Below are 20,860 nucleotides of genomic sequence, written 5' to 3' on the forward strand. Positions count from 1 at the left end.
TTGCATTTGATTTAAAGCAGAATTTTAGACGAAGAGAGGGCGTGGAACTCGATGTGGTCTGTTCTATATCTATTCTAATCTTTTTTACTTTTCTTCGTTAAACAAACCAGATTTTATTAAATCTCTTTTGTTTTGATTCCATTTATAGTCCCTATTTTCTTGGCTTCTTTTTGTTAAAAGAATATTTTCAGGGACATGAATTTATGTAATTCCAATTTTATTTAGATCCTGTCTGTTTTCCATGCATAATATTTCAGATAATATTTTATATCTAAAACAAAAAGTAGAAAAAGCCCTAAATCCAGTCAGTCACGTTTTTTGGAGGTGGGTAATAAAATACGATAAGAAGCTGACAACCGATTAGACACTTGGAAAGTAAATAAAAATAAGAAATTTATTTGAAGAAAAAATTTCAGATTAGAATAAAAGGAATACTGTTGTTTCCATTCATCTGGAATAGATGTCTCGTGGAGAGACTAGCGACGACCTGTAACTGGCTATAAAGAGTAAATCCATGTTCGGGTTTTTACTATTCTTCTAATTAGCACTAATTTGTTATCTGATTTCATAAATTGACTTGTCGTTATTCATTACGAGCACGTAATTTCATAAATTGACCTGTCGTTATTCATGACGAGCACGTAATTCGTTATTCATTACGAAGGCATTCATTACGAGTTTTGCATACAGTGAAAGTAAACTAGCAAATACTCAAAAACAAGTCATTTAAAAAGAAGTCTGCGAAGGCCCATATTTTTCACTCAGCCTTTGTATAAAACCCAGTAAGTACATTTGAGATTGAACTTCTTGAGGGTTGGTTGATGCATAAAATCCAGGGACTCCAGCCTTTTCCAATGCAGTTTGCTGTTCTGACACCTTAAAAATCCCAAGAGAAGAAAGGTTGTTAAATATCTCTAAACACGCATGCCATGCGAGGAGGAAAAGAATGCCCATAATAGAAATCTAACACAAAAATTCATCAGTGTCCTATAACAGAATGATCAACGAAAAATAGAAAGCTAAAAAAAACGAGACAAAAAAATTTTAATACACAGGTTATAGACGTGTAGCTAAAGCTTTTGTTTTTGAAATGAGAAAGACAATGGTGGTTATTTCTGGGTTTCTGAATATATTGGATTTTCCAGCCATTAAGGCCATGTTTTTAATTTTAAAAAACATAATAAGGTTCAACGTTAGGTGTATCTATAATAAGAATGGCTTTTTTACTTGAGTGGCCACACCTCTTCATGGTTGGTTTTAAATTACCAGCTAGCGACTGTTTACTTGTCTCTAAATTTTTGCTTGTCTAGTTATGAATTAAAAACCTTTTTTTTTTCTCCCCTTAACCTTATTCCCTGTAGTAGAAATACATAAAAATAATGCATTACAAAACTTTGAATGCATTGCTAATTCCAAGCAATTTTTGCCGTTAAATTCTTAGACAACGTTTTACTATAATAGGAACACTTATCTATCTTGACGATGATGATACTAATGAATTGGTGAGTTAAAATTTAAACAAGAAGGTTACTTTTAGGTTTAATTTAACAAGTTTCTCCTGCATCTGCCACATCTCTCGAATTAGTTTCTCTTTCTTTTTCCAAACAGCTTAATCACCTTGCACATATTGACATAGAATAAATAACAAGCTTGAGAAATCCATGTGTAAAAAAAAAATGAAAAATATATCCCCTGGCTCTAAAACAAGGGACGTATTTAAACAAACATGAAACAGACCAAGACGGGTCTCCAAAGAACCCCAGAGGTGATTTCGGTGATCTTGCCGCAACTGTAACGACTAACATAACCCTGTTTTTTCTATTCCTCCCGGATATGGTACCGATAAATATTTCTTTGTTTGGATTTAATACGGTCTTTAAAAAGTGCTTGTGGTACCGACAGGACCCCACTTGATATAGCCTACTATGTTACATAAGTGGATTCGTTCATTTATGTTTGTCAGTATCTTGTTTAGTAATCACGATACCTCGAAGTTAGAGGTTTTTCCAAAACGCGTCATATATCCTTATCTCACTTGCGTAAAAAAATCAAGAATTGAGACCAAAACAGTTTGCCCCATTTTCGAGGCAGCAATTACCTTGGCATGAACAACATGTGGTTCAAAATCATCGGCAAACTCACCTGTAATATTGTTACTGTCAAAACAGCAACAATTGGTTCAAACATGTTTGAATCAAAGGATAGTAGTGATCTGATTTAGCAATCGCTATACCAAATGAAAAAATGATTAATTAAAAATTGCTAAACCGCACAAAGCCGACATACTAAAATAATAATAGTATTACTAGCGCTGTAATTGGGGAGCAAGGGGGAGGACTTCCCCCTTCATATATCAAGTGAAAACATTTTAAACAAGTAAAAACAAAGAGGAAACATTTTAAACGTATCTTGCTTTCAGTAAAGTGTGAATTATGATCTGGTCTTGAAAAGGCAGGGGGGTTGTCAGCCCTACCCATATCAATTTTTGCTCGTTTTGAGTTTGACTCGGTTATTTATTGTATGATTCAAATAAACAAAATACTCTTGAAATGTTAACTTTAATAAATAAAAAAGTTATTAAAACTTTAAAGAATATCAGTCAGTATATGTATACTATACTGATAATCCACAGCCATTTTTTTTCAGTAAAGTGTAAATTATGTTCTGGCCATGAGAAGGTATGGGGGTTGTCAAAGACAAAATTTCCAGATCTTTCAACTAAGTTTAAAAAAATTATTATCTCAAAATTTTGTTTAGATGCGTTTTGGGAATTGATGGGCTTTGAGGGGGGGGGGCTTGCTTGTTGCCCTCCAGTCACTTTTGACCAATAAAAAGGGCACTATCCCTTTCAATTTCCAATCGAATGAGCCTTTTTTAAGTTTCTACGACAACAAATGGCCATCTCAAAATTCCTTTGTTGGGAAGAATTCGGGAAGGGGCTCAAACTATCTCTTATGAAGTATCTCTAATTATCATTATTCTTTCCCCTCTAATACTATTTAAAAAGCCCGACTTAATATCCACCCTTCGAACACCCTGAATCTTAAAAAGGATACTGGAACTTCTGATTAACCAGTCGTCCTCAAAGACATAATTTCCGGACCTTTCAATTAGGTTGAACAAAATGTTTGGGGGTTGTCAGCCCTACTCATGTTAATTTTTGCTCGTTTTGAGTTTTATTCCCGTAATTTTTGTATGATTTAAATAAACAAAGTACATTTAAAATATTTTATACTTCATCAACTTTAATTTAAAAAAAAATTAAATTTTAGCGAATATCTATCAGTATATGTATGCTAAACTGATAATCCACAGCCATTTTTTCAGTAAAGTGCAAATTATGTTCTGGACTTGAGAAGCTATGGGGGTTGTCGAAGACAAAATTCCCAGACCTTTCAACTACGCTGAACAGAATAGCTATATCAAAATTTTGATTAGATGTGTTTGGGGAAATGGTGGGCGTGGGAGGGGGTAAGTTGCCCTCCAATCACTTTCGACTATTAAAAAGGGGACTGGCCCTTCCAATTTCCAATCGAATGAGCTCTTTTCGACGTTTCTAAGACAACAAATGGCCATCTAAAATTTCTATCAGATGTATTTCTGGAAAATATGAGGCGTGGGGGAGGATCCACCCACCGATCACTCTGAATCTTAAAAAGGACACTAGAACTTATGAATATAAATCCAATGAGCCCTCTCCAAAGTTTATACGATCACTCTTTCAATACATGCCCCAAGGGCATAACTTACAACCCTTGCCCTGAGGGCTGTGGGAGGTTTGTCATACTCAAAGGCATAATTTTCGGACCTTTCAACTAAGTTGAACAAAAGGGCTATCTCAAAATTTGGATTGGATGTGTTGGGGAAGTGGTGGGCGTGGGAGGGGTGTTAGTTACCCTCCGACCACTTTCGACTATTAAAAAGAGCACTAACCCTTTCAATTTTCAATCAAATGAGCTCTTTTTGAAGTTTCTACGGCAACAAATTGCCATCTCAAAATTTCTATCAGATGCATTTCGAGAAAATACGAGGTTGGGGGGGAGTATATCTACTCTCTGATCACTCTGAATCTTAAAAAGGATACTAGAACTTCTGATTACCAATCCAATGAGCCCCCCTCCGAAGTTTATACAATCACCCTTTCAATATATACCTTATATGCCCCCAGGGCATAATTTACAACCCTTGCCCTGAGAGCTGTGGGGGATTGTCATCCTCAAAGACATAATTTCTGGACCTTTCAACTACGTTGAACAAAATGGCTCTAAAAATTTTTATTGGACCTGTTTGGGGAAGTGGTGGGCATAGGAGGGGCGTTAGTTGCTCTCCAATCACTTTCGACTATTAAAAAGAGCACCAGTCCTTTCAATTTCCAATCAAATGAGCTCTTTTCGAAGTTTCTACTACAACAAATGGCCATCTCAAGGTTTCTATCAGATGCATTTCACATCTGGTCTGTGATGGTAGATGGTGCATCTGTCTATGAGATTGATGCATGCAAGATCTCATCCAGGAGTTCAGATTGGACAGAAACTTTTCACTTGGAGACCTTGAATACGCTGATAATGTCACAATCCTCTCAGACCCAGAGAAAGCCTGAACTATGCTCGATGAGGAAATTACTTGGGCAGCTCGCAATGGCTTTAAAGTCAGTACAGGGAAGATGAAATTTATGGCAAAAATCACACTGGTCCTATTTCGTAAGCTGTAAATCAAGTGCAGTTGGATCACTGAACAGCTTCACATACCTTGGCTCCCAGCTTTATACTGATGGATCTTCTGACGCCGACATTCAACAGCGATTGCAGAAAGCACATACAGTCTTTGTTTCCCTTAGAAAACCTTTGTGGAGCCGGCGTGAAATTAGTAGAAGAACTAAAGTTCGAGTATACCTGGCTTTGGTTCGAACAATATTTATGGATGCGATACTTGGTCAGTAAAGCGACTGCATGAAAATGCACTGAAGGTGTTTAAGCATGACTGTCTGCGTAGCATCGTAGCAGGTTGAATCTGAATGATCGTGTATCAAACGTGGATATACGACGAATCTGTGGTATGAAGAGATGCGTTGCCATCACGATCAAGGAGCGTCGACTGAAATGGTTGGAACATGTCTTACGAAGGCCAACAGAGTACTTGCCTCGCCGAATCTTTCTAGCTGAGCCACTTAGCCCATGGAAGAGACGCCAAGGAGGACAGCGGAAAAACAGGTGGAACTTGGTTAAATCAGACCTTGAACCTATTGGGGGGGGGGGGCTCAGAAAGTTTGGTCACAGTGGAAAACTCAACGGCTCCCATTTGCAAAGCAGCTGGCAGCAGACCGCACTACATGGTTCAAACAGGTCTCGAAGATCCTTGATACAGGGTAATGTGGAAACGCCTGATTCTCGCCGCAATTATAAGTACATTTTGGGAAAATACGAGGTTTGGGGGGGGGGGGGGGTATCAACCGTCTGATCACTCTGAATCTTACAAAGGGCACTAGAACATCTGATTTCCAATAAAATGAGCCCATTTCGAAGTTTTTACGATCACGCTTTCTATATATACCTTATATTCCCCCAGGGCATAACATACAACCCTTGCCCTGAGGGCTATAGGGGGGGGGGTGTCATCCTCAAAGACATAATTTCTGGACCTTTCAATTACGTTGAAAAAATGGCTATGTAAAAATTTTGATTGGATATGCTTGGGGGAAATGGTCAGTGTAGGAGGGGGGTTAGTTGCCCTCCAATCACTTTTGACTACAAAAAAGGACATTAGCCCTTTTGACCTCCAATCGAATGAGCCCTTTTCGAAGTTTCTACGATAACTTCTTCGATAGGAACTGCCCTGGATGAAAAAAAAGAAACATAGTGTTGCGCCCACAAGCTCTTTACTTAGGCAGCGCTATTGCGCTGCCTACGAACTTGTGAAATGGATCAGAAAGTACCCAACTGCCCTTTGTGGCCTCAGGAATCCAAATTCCTACGGGTATAAATTTATAGACAGTCATGGCCAAAGATGCGAAATTATGTAAATATCACGTTAAAAAACTGAGGCGTTATATATTACATTCAGTAAATAGGTAGATGTCTTTTACTTTCTTGGAACAATAAACATGCAAGGATTTTAGTCTGTACAATCAGTGGGTACAAAGTAGAATACTACCCCCTCCCCACTCGGACACCTGGTCTGACCTTTTTTGGGAGGGAATAAGGCAGTAGCAATTATAGGTCTCATAATCTGGAGGACGGGAGACAAGGCATACAATATGAGTACAAATACAAAATAAAAGGAATTTAATGTCAGAAAAACTGGGGGCGGGGGAGATGCCCTCACCATCCAGGCCTAGAATAGCCACAGGAATAGGAGAGGGGGATAGTTTTCATAAAGCCTTGTCAGCAGGCTATTTACCGGACGGACAGGTGGCAATTATCTACATCTGGTCAGCGGTTATAGTTGCGGTTACAGACCTCTGTGAGTGGAAAGTTGCACTGTTTTGTATCCACATCCATCAGATATTAATTAAATATATTAGGGTTAAAAACTCAAGATTTTAGTACGTTTACGGAAAGATCTGGCGTCTGATGCGATAGCCTAAAGGACATTTACTTCTAGGCTTTCAGGACATGTCGCACGGTCGTAATTGTTGCTTCACATCAGAGTTCCTATAACACTTCAGATGACTGCTTGTTTAAGTCTGATTTCTTACAAGAATTAATTTCTGCTCGTTTTCAGTTCTCTTCACGTTTGAACAAAGACAGATCTTTTTCAATTTAATGCATGAGACGGAACATTACATTGGAATCAATCGCATATCAACGCGTTGATTCAATGAGAAATTGGGGCAAAATTAATAGCGTGCAAGATGTTTAACATGAGCAAATCACATAAGGTACAAGCAGGACTATATTTTCGCTATTAATTTGGACTCTAAAGAGCGTCTCAACTCTAAAATGCATTAGAAGTAAGATTGTGGCAAATCAAAAGACTTTATGTTACCTATCAGAAATTATTTTGAACTGTAGAGATTTTAAAAATGCTTCTTCTTTTTTTTTTCCTGAGATGAGCCACTGGTTGCATGTAGAGTAATGTTGTTTTACAACTTCAAGATAAGGCAGATAAGAATTTGGATATCAAACGCTTAGGTTCCCAGTAATTTTTGCAAGCGAGCAAAGGAGACATAAGGAATTTTTCTAAGCCAAAAGCTTCAAAGCATCACTAAAAGTATCAGAAAAGGAATCATACGTATGGATTGGAGACGTATGGAGCGTACAAAAGTTCTAAGCTAAAAATTTCAGTTGTTCCAGAAATATTATATAACACCTAAATTATGTATCTAACACCCAATTACCTAATTACATCTTAAATTATGACAGCCGTGTTGTGAATGCTACAGTCCTAATCAACTACAGTATTATTCGAGCTTGATTACACACTTACCTTCTGATCCAGCTGCAAAATCAGTCGCATATCATGTTGCTTAAGCTCTTCGCGGTGCTTGATTGCTACTGCTTCTCGTTCCATTTCTTGGGAGGTTATTACCGACTGAATCAATTGTGGATGATGTAATGAATTTGTTTCCTCCATAGCCTGTTGTTGAGATTTACACAAATTACTTTTCTCGGCTAAAAATGTATTAAGAATGAGAATTGTTTGAAAAAGAAAAAAACTTATCAATAATTACACATTTGTGGAAAAGATTGAATACTCGGAAAATAGAAAAGAAGCTACCCATAGAGACCCACAAGCGGTATTTTATTCTTACAATAGAAGATTCAGTAACCTTGGATGCAAGTCTATAAATATCTGGATTTTGGACTAAGCAAAAATACTTTCAGTTAGATCATTCATACATTTTTCATGCATGCTGGAGCGAGCATAGGAGCGCAGAAAAGACGACGTTAAAGTCGATAACACAAAATATTGTTTTAAATATGCATAAATTAGTTAAATGAATAGCTTAAAAGTTTTGGAAGAGGCCGTCCCAATAAACCATAGTTTGTGATTCTATCAAATTCAGGTTTTCGTACTCTAGTTTTTTCCAAAACAGCCCGTTTTTAGACAAAAGTTCACCTTTTTTGTATATAATGCAGCAATCCTAGAACCATAAATTTAAAACTCCCCTTCAGCTGACGCACAGTAGACTTTGGATCGAATATAAGCAAAAATCGTCACTTTAGGCCCCATACAAGAATTGTATGCAACTTTAAAAAAATGGTATCTTGTCCTTCAATCCTGCCAGAGATTCCACTTTTCCGATAAACCGTGGAGGATAGACCCTAGCCACTTTCTTGAAATAAAGCAAAATCAGAAGCGTAGACAAGAAAAGACGACGCTAAAGCGTTGCTTCCGAAGCCCAATTTATAGAAAAAAAAATAGATTTCGAATAGTTTTTTTCTTTTCTTTTTAAAATTGCTGCTTTACGACGTTTTAATACTTAGAAATAAACTCACTTTTTTGTCGGCTAAGCAACTGCAATCTCTGGTGCATGAGGTGCTTCTCCGTCACATGTTGAATATCAGAAAGGCCATTGGCGATTTCGAAAATTGCTTCATTTAATAAAGTATTTGCCAAGGACGCAAGGAGTTCGACAGGCATCCGCATTTGGTATTCACTGAAATTATTTGTACTTTCTATACAAGTTCATAAAGAGAAAAAGGGGCGTCATTTTATCTCGAGTAAAGGAGAAGAGATAATAAATAAAACAATTCTAAAGTCTGAACTATGAGTGAGTCAATCAAGTGGTGTCATTGACAAATTTTAACAAAAAATAGATTGCAACTGAAATAAACCCTAAGTGTAACACAAAAACTCAGTGTTTTTTAGTCTATCTTTGTATATAAAGCTTCTAAAATATATTCCTAAAATGCAACCAAAGATAAAGCATTAGCACGGTTTTTGTTGACTTTCCAAGTCCATAGGCCTCGGCAAGGTTCTTTCCAGGACTAGTTTCGAATTCCGACCCAAGACATGACTTTTTTTCAAACTTGTAATTAGGGAGAAGTTGAAAATAGTGATTTTCTAAACTGGTAGATCTATTCATAAATATTATGATCATCTAGCATAACATTTTTACAACAACGGATGAAAAAGTTGATTGGGTCGGACAGGGAAGGGTTGTACGTTTAAAAATGAAAATACGTTTCATGGTCGTAGTTTGGGCTGAAGATTAATTCCTGAAAGTTTCAGTGACCTAAAAGGATCGTGAATGATCCCGACTTTCAGTACGAGTACGGACTGCGAAAGCACGGCCTATCGATCCTTTTGGCTTTAAGAGTTTTAAGTCTCACGGCATTATATTAAAAAAAAGAAAAAAAGGAAACAGACCTTAACACTTCCAGGTTTTTAAACTAATATTGATAATCATTTGGCGAATTTAAATTTCTAATGAGGTAGCATTAAAGTTTGTAGCTAAGGTTCTGTATTAAGATCTCGGGTTTGGGTTTTAGTTAGTTCGTATGGTATTATCGGCTGACGTTTGCTTGATTTCCTGATATGTTTTGGACTTCGTTATGTATGTCGTTATGGTTTGATTTTTTTTTTTTTGGGGGGGGGGGGGTATGAATGATGATGATGATAAAAATAAAAACAGTATCCCGAATATTCGTAAATTTACTGGTCTTTTCCGATATTGTTTCATCCCTCGGACTTTTGTTAAAGCACCTTATATAATAAAAAGTTCACCAGTTGGTAATGTAAATTGTAAAAAACTAATATTACTTATTTATTAGAATGTAGAAATTGCTGTTTATATTATGTGGGGGAAACAATTAATAATATTTCTATGACATTTTCTGGATATAAAAGTACAATTAACGGGGAAAAAACTAATAATTATCTATTTCAACATTGTAATAGTGGTACTTGCTCTATATCCAATCTAACTATTACAATTTTAGAAGATCTGGACTTAAATAACTTGACTAAAGAAGAAAAAAAAAATAATAATTTACTGAAACGAGAAGATTATGCATTATGACATTTATGGCTTAACGCATTAATGGCTTAATTGATCGTTGTTCTTTTACTTGTCCAATTAAACGAAATAATCAGTAATCTGTGTGGATTTAAATAATTTTTGATTGATTTAAGGCTAGTATAATCAAATAATTAAATAAATTATGACAGAAAAATTTGATAAGTTATTCTGGGTCGTGAAGTACAACATGTAATTTTGAAACTAAATTAATTTACGATCTAGTTTGTATTTTAGCTAAAATAAAACTTTTTTTCAAACAGTTCACGGGAACGAATTGTAAGTAAGGAGCGACCCTACTCATTAGTAACCGAAACTAAAAAACGGAGTTTTGATACCAATAGATGTATCCAAAAAATCGGCATATTATGCTGATTTTAAATATATAAGTTTTTTTTTAAGTTTAATCTTGCTGATTAAGGTTACGAGCCTGAGAAAATTAGCCTGATTTTCGAAAAGAGGAGGAAATACCCCCTAAAAGTATTAGAATCTTAATGAAAATCACATCATCAGATTCAGCGTATCAGAAAACCCTACTGCTATAGTTTCAAGCTCCTATCTGTAAAAATGTGGAATTTTGTATTTTTTTGCCAGAAGAAAGGTCACGGATGCGTGTTGATTTGTTTGTTGTTTTTTTTCCAGGGGCGATCGTATCGACCCAGTGGTCCTAGAATATTGTGGGAGGGCTCTTTCAAACGGAAATTAAAAGTTCTAGAGCCCTTATCAAGTGACCAAAAAAGATTGGAGGGCAACCTGGCCCCTTCCCCCACCCCTTTTTTCCCAAAGCCGTCCTATCAATATTTCGAGATAGCTATTTTGCTCATAATAGTTGAAAGGCCAAATAACTATGCCTTTGGATATAACATGAACCTCCCACAGCCCCAGGGGAAAGATCTTTAGGTCATAAAATTTCTCCATTTTAAACACAGTATTTGTTATTGTAAAGTGTGTGCATATTTTCGGGTGGGGGGGGGTCGAATTGTTTTCTGTTTTTTTTCAGGGTGTGAACTTGTCAGGAGCAAGCCCTTCCTAGTAATTTGAATTTAAATGATAGTCCGATTTTAATACATAATACTCAAAAACAATAAGGCAAATTATTTTTACCTATAATTTAATGATTAAAAAATATGACAAGGAGAGTAATAAGAAGCCTGTTTGTAATTAAGAGCATTTTTTTTCCATTTGTAAATCCAACTTACCAACATGTTAGAACAGGGGATTTGTCCAGACCAAAGCAGCATGATCTTCTAAATAATGAAAGTGAGGGTTAAATTCCGTCTTTCCCATCGTTTAAAGCCTTCAAATATTCTTAGTAGCTTAGAAATGATTTGAATTTATTTATTAGTAAATGGTGCAAGAAAGTGAAAAATATTAAAAAGAGTTTATGACTAGAGTAAGAAATAATATTTATACTAATTCACATCCCTTTAAGAAATATTCAAATATTTTATAATGCTAACATAAAACAATCGCTAAACAACAGAGTGAATTTGTACCAGTAGATAAAGCTAATAACAATTTTGCCATAATTTGCCAGATACTCTACTGTGATATTTTATCAAAGGAGTTACTTATAAAAATATATATGAAAAGGTTCATTATGAGGATAATATTTTGATTTAAAATATAGAGAAAATACATTAAATAACAATAAATATTAGAATTAATGATGATGATAAAAAGTTCCCCTTCTTATATTGGACTGAACAATTTCATAAAAATTCCCCTAGAAGTCTTTCCTTTTATCTAATATAAATTTTTAAAAATGACGCTAATAAAAAAAAGCCAGATGAACAAATTTCTATAGTACTATTAGTTAAAAATGTTATAGCTTGGAAATAATATTTGATTTATTGGAATTTGTTCTATTTCATACTTTTGCAAGATTTAATGGTAATTCATATAAGCAAATTATAGGAATTTTTATGGGTGATAATGCCAGTTCACATTATAGCGGACTCGGTTTTAAGCCAACTAGAATTATAGGCAGTGCATTAGCACTACCTAAGTAAAGAGCAATGTGGGCACAATGTATTTTTTTTTTTCTGACCACGGCACTTCCTATTGAAGGAGTTGTATAGAGACTTCGAAAGGATCTGATTCGATTATAATTTTAAAGTTCTAGTGTCCTTTTTAAGCGTCAACAGTGATTGAATGGTACGCCTCCCCATCATTTCCCCTACTCATCCAATCAAAATTTTGGGATATCCATTTTGTTCAGCATATTTGAAATTCCGGTAATCATGTCTTGAGGGATGACAAATCCCCCACAGCCGTCAAGGCAAGGGAAGCGGTTGTGGTATAATTCGGAGGGGGCTCATTCGATTGGAAATTAGAAGTTCTAGTGTCCTTTTTAGAGTCAAAATTGATCAGAGAGTAACTAGTCTCTACCTCACATTTTAGAAGAGGATCATTAGGTTGGAAATTGGAATTTCTAGTTCTCTTTTGAAACCGGATTAGCGTAGTTTTCAGCCAAAAAAAGTGGTTTTCAGAAGTGGCGTACACATCTGAAAAATCCTCCTCAATGTCTCATACTTCCAAGGCTCCTGTCCCATAGGATGGGAGTGGATCAGAGCACTTTTGTATAAATATAGGAGTGTGGGTATACAATTCTAAAAAAAAACAGTTCTTCTTATATCCCTTTTTTCCAATTTACTTCCCAATAAGTTCCAAATCAGTTGGAGATAATTAAAAAGAATGAAGCAAAAAATAATGAAAATCCTAGTGTGATCATCATTTCAAACAAGGTGCCAAATGCCTACCTTATTACAAGATGGGGAAGGACTTTCACAAATTACCGTTGACCTTAATGATAAATGTAAATTGTTTCAAGTCTTTTTTTTTTGGTACATTCTTCATTTCCTCCTGATTTGACATATTCTTATAAATGCTGGTTATTTGAGATACATCAAAAAATACATTGCTTTAATTTTTTTCTCTTATAGTTTAAGAAAAATACATTTATTATGTCAATGTAAATTCATACACATCCTTTAATTGGTTAGTCTCAGTGGGTTAAGAATCTATTTCCACTTATTCGTCTTATTGTTATAACCTAAGACTCACATATTTATCGACCAATTTACGCTTTTTTTTAAGAGGAACAACAGGGACGATTTTAAAATTCCATGAAACACCATTTGTTAACAACGGTGAAATTTGTACATGCTTGGGGAGAAGGGCTCACTTATCTCTATAAGTGTAAAGGCTATAAGTGTTTGAAGTTTTAAAGGCTGTGATGACTAATAATTATGACTTGTAGTATGAACATATTTTGAATACTGTTAAACATGCAAAGCTTTATAAACTCTCAACTAATCTTAAAAAAAAGAAGAGACCGGGCCATTTCTAACTTTTGGATGTAAGATTGCCTTACAAGAGTAACAGCACAACCCAAATCAATTACCTTAGTAGGAATTGTAACAAACATGATTATATAAACAATTTATCTACAAAAGAGCAGTATGACTTACTCTGGTAGTTCTTTGACCATTGTTTGTAGAGCTTCTAGCATTTCATATAGCTTCTGTTGGGTATCCTTTGATTGAGCCATGTTAATGGCAGAAATTTTGATTTGATGTTCTGTAACCATTCAATTAAAATAAAATTCAGTCAATGGTAAATACTGAAGTTGAAACAAAAAGGAACATACTTTATCATATGTGTGATGAGCTACTACCCTCCTCAACCCCCATGCTCTCTATAAGTTAAAGTCTAAACAGTATTTTGCTGAAAGCACTTGATAGTGCAACAAATATTACTGGTTGACTATTGCAGGTGTTTTATTTGACAGCAGAAATTCATCAGCAAGCATATGACATGATGCTGTCTCATACATTTTATTATTCATACATTTTTTAATTTTCAAATTACAATGAGGACTAAAGATGCCATGGATGATTTATAATGGGTGAAGGTTAACACCCCTCTTCCTGAATCTGATTTTGAGATGTATAATCTGTAAATATTAAGGTAAAAAAAAGTTCAAACAAATTAACCATGACACTGCACAGTCAGATAAACTTTCAAGATGACTTTCATACCTGTAAAATCAAAGCTGGCATCAAAGTTTCTAGACAATTAAGTAAGTTTTCCAATAAGTATCTTATATTTTTGGCCCAATATGATTTTTGGGGCATTTGTTTTAAGAATTGCTTTATCAATAATATGCATAAAGATACCAGAATATTTGGATATGCAAAAGCATATGTTTTATTCATTGCACAGTATTATAGAATATATGAGAAATATCATGATGCCCAAGACATGAAAAATACATACATGATAACATTACTCATTCTACAACAATGCTTGAAAAAATAACAAGGGGAGTAAGAAAACACATTTTAGGAAAAAAATCATAGCCCAGCAGAATGGATCAAATTCAAGTGTATGATTTCATAGCTCATTATCGTCTGTTAAATGGACTGACAATGAAATGAAATCATCATATTTAGGTAGATGGCGCTGTTGCGCTAGCACAGTTGCAGAGCCCATCTACCAAGTTTAGCTCAATAGTGCCCAATAAATGTGTGCTTGTTCGTCAATGGCGTCACCAGTTAAAGAAGTGACTATCCTGACAGTTTTCTGTGCCATCAATATGCAAATCGAGTACAGGAAAGATACTTTATTTGACCTTTCTTCACCCCTTTATACGGTGGCGCCATCTACTTTTTCGAACTTGGTGATTTTTAATCTTCTGACGAAGCCACTAGATGCTGCTATCGTCCCTTTTTTTCAGATGTCAGCACTCTTCACAATAGAGCCACATCCACGCACGAACCGCCACGCAAATTAGCTTGTACCTTTTTTTTGTGTTAGTTTGTTATTTAGCATAGTGAAGCAACGCAAATTAGCTGTTAGCTACGATGTTGTTTTAAATAAACCTCTCTCTCTCTCTCTCTCTCTCTCTCTCTCTCTCTCTCTCTCTCTCTCTCTCTCTCTCTCTCTCTCTCTCTCTCTCTCTCTCTCTCTCTATATATATATATATATATATATATTGTATTACTTTCAATGCTTAGCTACATGATATAGACTTTGCTAAAACTTTCAATTAATTTAGCCATCAAAGGCTTAAATTTATGATTTATTTTAACTAAAACAATTTTTGAAAGTTATTTATGATCATATGTACTCAGTACGATTTAGTACGATAGAGAAAGTAATGAAAACAAAGCGAATATTTCTGACACAGAAAACACAAATCAAATGGACCATTCGCTTTATCTTGGTTTCCCTTATATAAAAGGAGCCTCATACCACATTTCCAAACATCTAAGGAAAAATGACGTTTGCGCTTATTATAGAACCAGTAAAACCATCTGTATACAAATTTATCAAGGTAGAGACCCTATCCTGAAAAGTGAAAGTCTTGAGGTCACTGCTACCACACAGACTTAAATTACAGAAGGCCCCTTTTGCAGACCTCTCTTACAACATGCTACCATGGCATAACATAGTGAATAAATGCCATCATTAAAACAGCATAGTATCAAGTGTTTATTCATACTATATAATTGTCATAGTACTAACTAATTAAGAAAAACTGGTTGATTTGGGGGTCAAATTGTATAACTCTTTTGTGTCTTTCGAAGCTAGTTCAGAAAAGCAATCTTGAACCAAGATTACTGATTCATTTGGGTATATTTTCCCTTGACCGTAGTTTTGAAAGCAGAGCTGTTGATGAGAAATGAGCACAAATAATAATGCAAATCAACAGAATCAGCAAAGGTTTGTATACAGCCTAGGGCTAATTATGACCACCTAATATTGAAGAGGAGTTGAGTATTAGTCTGGTGGTTGACCACTTATAAAGAAAGCCTACTAATAAAATAAAATGTATCCTAATTATTATATCCTCTTTCCTAGTATCATAGTTACTTATCTGACAATGCTTCACCCCTATTTCATATATAACCTAATTATGTATTTCTCCATTAATTGAATCTTGTGATACTTTATGGATTCTTTGTTAAAACAGATTTCAGGAAATATTTAGTGGTTCAACTCTCCATGAGGAAACACATAAAATTCTGGAAACTACTTCAAAACTTCAAAATTTCTACTTATATCATTAATCTTTACTAGTAACATCTTTACATTTAATCAAAGCATATTGCTTTACTTTACCCCCCCCCTAATGGACAAATATAGCCAAAACTATAGGGTTAACTTTGTTCAGTGTATAAACACGTAAAACACTATTCAGATAGTGAAAGAAAAAAATTTTGAAAAATGTCTCGAGTACAGGATTGAAATATGGAGTCTAATTGATTGACCTAGGTCATAGGACTTTTTTTTTACTGTGTTGTGCATATATGCCACAAGAATAGCATCTCCAAACGCCATCTGGAATGACCCACTTCATATCAGCCTTTGTTGTTCACAGTGAAAATGTTGTCAGTATTTTGCCATTTCAAAGTTAATCTGCCATTTTAATCCACTTTAAAATTTTAGTTTTTACTATCCTTTGTCTGGAAAGTCCAGAATCCTTGAAATATGAAAGCCCTACTTAAGTTTATTAGAAATTTGTGACATCAAGGAATTTAACATGTTTTACTTGCATTTTGGGTGGGATAGGATCTTAAAAAACGGGAGTTGATTTCAAGAATTTTAAGAAGTTTATTGTCATTGTACTTGACTTGGTGGAACTTACTTTCATGTGTAAATTCTTAGCTTCATTCAAAACATGGGTAGGATTTGGAGGGGTCACTTTTGAAGATTCTATGACATACTTCAAGGATCAACAGGTCATCCATAGGGTCAGCTGGTCATCTACATATTAACACATTTGAGGGAATCTCTTACTAATTTCATTAATCAACGCTAGATATTAGAATGGTCCTAACAAGATTGCTAGAGGAATTTCATGCCAAGTAGGGAGGGGTTCAGAGAGAACATTTTTGTATTTTAGAATTTGGGATCTATTTGAAAGAAAACATATACAAAATTTATTAACAGAGGGTCTAATTCAAAGTTATTCAGTGATAAATGAATTAGGGTGTTGTTATCAACCAGGTCAAATGCTTAAAAATATGAACATGGTATGAGGCCAAGCAGCAGTTCTTCAGACGATGGAAAAATCTAGCATCAAATCAGAAAAATAAAATATAAGAAACTTTTAAAGAATTTTCATGGGAAATACTACTAAAAATAATAATCATCAAAATCTCTTGTTGTTTAGAAAGTACTCGTAAATTTGAGAACTATATTTTTGTCAGGGGACCCTTGAATTTCGACACTAATTGTTTCTACCTGTTTTACATGTTCAATGAAGTTTAGATAGGGTAACCTATATTTAAACAGGGTCTTTTGCTGTGTGTCAAAAATTTTGACAAGGTTACTAATAGATATCAAACAGTTCATGGCAACAAACTGTAGTAAGGAGCGACCCGGCTCAATAGTAGCCAAAACTCTAAAAAACGGAATTTTGATATCATTAGCTACATCAAAAGAATCGTATTTTAATGCCGATTTTAAATATATAAGTTTCATCAAGTTTAGTCTTACGCATCAAAAGTTACGAGCCTGAGAAAATTTGTCTTATTTTGGAAAATAGGGGGAAACATCCCCTAAAGGTCATAGCATCTTAACGGAAATCACACCATCAGATTCAGCATAACAGAGAACCCTACTGTAGAAGCTTCAAGCTCCTATCTACAAAAGTGTGGAATTTTGTATTTTTTACCAGAAGGCAGATTACAGATGCGTGTTTATTTGTTTGTTTGTTTTTTCCAGTGGTGATTCTATCGAGCCAGTGGTCCTAGAATGTTACAAGAGGGCTCATTCTAACGAAAATGAAAAGTTCTAGTGCCCTTTTTAAGTGACAAAAAAACGGAGAGCACCTAGGCCCCCTGCCACGCTAATTATTTTCTCAAAGTCACTGCATCAAAATTCTGAGCCATTTTATTCAGCATAGTCGAAAAGAACTTATAACTATGTCTTCGGGGACGACTTCCTTCCCCACAGTCCCTGTGGGAGGGGCTACAAGTTACAAACTTTGACCAGTGCTTACATATACTAATGGTTATTGGCAAGTGTACCGACGTTTTCAGGGGAATTTTTTGGCTGGTGGAGGAGTTGAGAAGAGGGGTATATGTTGGGGGAACTTTACATGGAGCAATTTGTCATGGGGGAAGAAAATTCCCATGAACGGTGCGCAGGGTTTTCTAGCATTATTTGAAAAAAAAACATTGAAAAAACAAATATGAAACAGTTTTTACAACTGAAAGTAAGGAGCAGGATTAAAATTTAAAATGAACAGAAACTGTTACGCATATGAGGGGCCTACCTCCTCCTAATATCTCGCTCTTTGCGCTAAAGTATTTTGAGTAATTTCAACTATTTATTCTATGGCCTTTGTGATTCAGGGGTCATTCTTAAGGAATTGGGACAATATTTAAGCTTTAGTGTAAAGAGCGAGGTAGTGACGAGGGGGTGAACCCCCTCATATATGTAATAAAAACATGCGAATACAGAAGTTCGTTATGCAAGCTAATTTATAAATTACGTGTATCTTTTACTAATAAAAACGTTCGTAAAAAATTGAAAGTTCTTGTTGCCTTTTTAAGTAACCAAAAAATTGGAGGGCAACTAGGCCTCTTCCCCTGCTCCTTATTTTCTCAATATCATTTGGTCAAAACTCTGAGACAGCCATTTAGCCAAAAAAATAAATATGCAAATTCCGTTTTAATTATTCATCCGCAGAGAGCCAAAATCAAAACATGCATTAATTCAAAAACGTTCAGAAATTAACTAAAAAAAAAACAAGTTTTTTAACTGAAAGTAAGGAGCGACATTAAAACTTTAAACGAACAGAAATTACTTCGTATATGAAAGGGGCAGCTCCCTCATCAACGCCCCACTCTTTGCGCTATTTCTATTTCTTTTTTTTCATTATTTCTTAACAGAAATGTAACTCATGATAGAAGCCAATATCTACATTTGAATTTAGCTGAAGGAACATTTTTAGTCAGTCTGTTTTTCGACTATATCAGACAAGAATTTTCGTCACTAGGAACATAGTTTCGTTAATATAATATTTGCTGCCATTTCAATTTTATCAAGAAAAAGCCAATACAGGGTTTTAGAGAAGATCAGATATGTCTTGACATATCTGATGTGTTTTCTTAGGAGAGTTAAACCACTATTGGTTGATGACTCTCCTAAAGGAAACCTGCTAACAAAAAAAGTAGCGGCATTAGGTTCCTTTTTCTATGCTCTTTCCAAATATCATGGTTGCTTGGTAAAGTTCTGAAGTAATGGCTCTCCAGAAGAGGACATGCTGAAACTCTAAACCAATATATTTCTAAATTGCTAATTTCTATTGTTAAGGTCCTGTTTTTGGCAAGTCATCCCCAGTCTGCCTTCTCCCCTATATAGCCCTTGGCTATATACAAAACTAATGTATAATGAAAAGAGTACCATTAGCTTCTGATTTTATTGGTCCTGTTCAACATAATAGCTGTAATCCTACCAATGCAACTGCCCCGTCCCCTTATTGACACATATAAAGACTTAGTAGTATATATTTTATTGTTCTTTCTATCGATTGATCAGTTGTAAAACCAGTTACTCTGTGTATACGCAAGATATCCAGTTTAGCCTGAGTGATTGTGCTAAATATTGGATAAAAATATAGGTTAAAAACATGAAAAAAAGAAGAAGAAAATATGATAACTTGACTAATATAAATATGTTGTATATTATATAGCCTAGCGATAATTTCCCTGTTTTAGTTTCTTATAGTTTGATTGCTTGTTTATCTTAAGGCTCTATATGGGACAATCAGGAGGAATTGAGGATGAATTGTCATAAATTCAACTTTAACCAGAAAATAAGAGCATAAATTAGCAACCTAAATTGTCTTTCCTTTGGCTTTAACATTTCTCCTTCTAAAGAGCTGTTATTCTGCAACTTAACAAGAAAACCATGATATTTGGAAAGAGCAAAAAAGAAATCTAATGGTACTACATTTTAGGCAAATTTGTAGTTTACAACAGAATTTAGCAAGAATGAAAGTGAATTCATCACTTGATGCCTTTTCTTATGCTCTTTCATAGTCAAGAAATTGTTTCTGGGAGAAATTCCATTTTGAGCTCTTAATGGGACCCTAAAAGGTAAAACAGTTTAGAATAACCAGAAGTTGGAAAACATGTATAAAAAAACTGTCTAGTGAGAAAAAATTGCCATTCGCAGCTGATTCAGGAATGGTAATTATTGTTTTCCCTAGTCTTAAGAGTAACGTGTTATTTTGAAAATAAATCTGTAAGAAATTTTTAGAAGGAACCAAAAATTGCTTGAAAATAACATCAAAGAAAAACTTACATCAAATTTTGAGGAGTTTTAAGTCTTTTGAAAATTTTTTGCCAATTTGTTTCTATAATAACATTTTACTGGTCTATTAAGACTAAGAAAAATAATAATTACCATTCCTTAATCAGCTACAAATGGCAATTTTTTCTCACTAGACAGCTCTTTTTGGAACATAATTTTGAAGCTTTTGGTTACTATGAACTCTTTTAAGCCCTTTCAGGGCACAGATGCTATCAAGAATGCAAATTAAAGTCTGCCAAAAGGACTCAATATTGGTAGGGTCATTTAATGGTGCTAATTGCTTTAAGATAAAAAAAAATCAAGCAATGTTGAACAAGGTTCTAGAGATGGGGAAACTAGATTTGGTTGATGATCTAAATTAACTTTTTCCTGTGAAAAGGATTTATCTGTCCAAAGTTCAAAGGAACTGCAGTCAACCCTCCTCCCCCCTCAAGGTCTATATGCCTGAGGAACTGGTCTTCTTGGGTAAGGATGTTTTTACAATAGAAGCTTTATTAGATGTATGAAAGACAAAGATTGTACAAGAGTTCATCCACTCTTTGGTCAACAGACATCTGACAAGAT

General features: G+C 34.9%; 1 protein-coding gene across 3 annotated transcripts in view; it reads right to left on the reverse strand.

Annotated features, from left to right (window-relative positions):
• Window positions 1-380: 380 nt before the first annotated feature.
• Window positions 381-20,860, reverse strand: part of LOC136040444 (protein DGCR6L-like) — a 28,199-nt gene continuing 7,719 nt past the window's right edge. For all 3 annotated transcript variants that reach the window (XM_065724697.1, XM_065724695.1, XM_065724696.1), the window contains 4 exons: window positions 13,435-13,543; window positions 8,439-8,599; window positions 7,426-7,610; window positions 381-876 (listed from right to left, as the gene is read on the reverse strand). In XM_065724697.1, the coding sequence (XP_065580769.1) occupies window positions 727-876; window positions 7,426-7,610; window positions 8,439-8,599; window positions 13,435-13,514 (576 nt within the window). In that variant the 5' untranslated portion in view covers window positions 13,515-13,543 and the 3' untranslated portion in view covers window positions 381-726. The remainder of the gene's footprint in view (window positions 877-7,425; window positions 7,611-8,438; window positions 8,600-13,434; window positions 13,544-20,860) is intronic.

This window comes from Artemia franciscana, chromosome 2 (genome assembly GCF_032884065.1).
Source record: "Artemia franciscana chromosome 2, ASM3288406v1, whole genome shotgun sequence".
Classification (NCBI taxonomy): Eukaryota; Metazoa; Arthropoda; class Branchiopoda; order Anostraca; family Artemiidae; genus Artemia; species Artemia franciscana.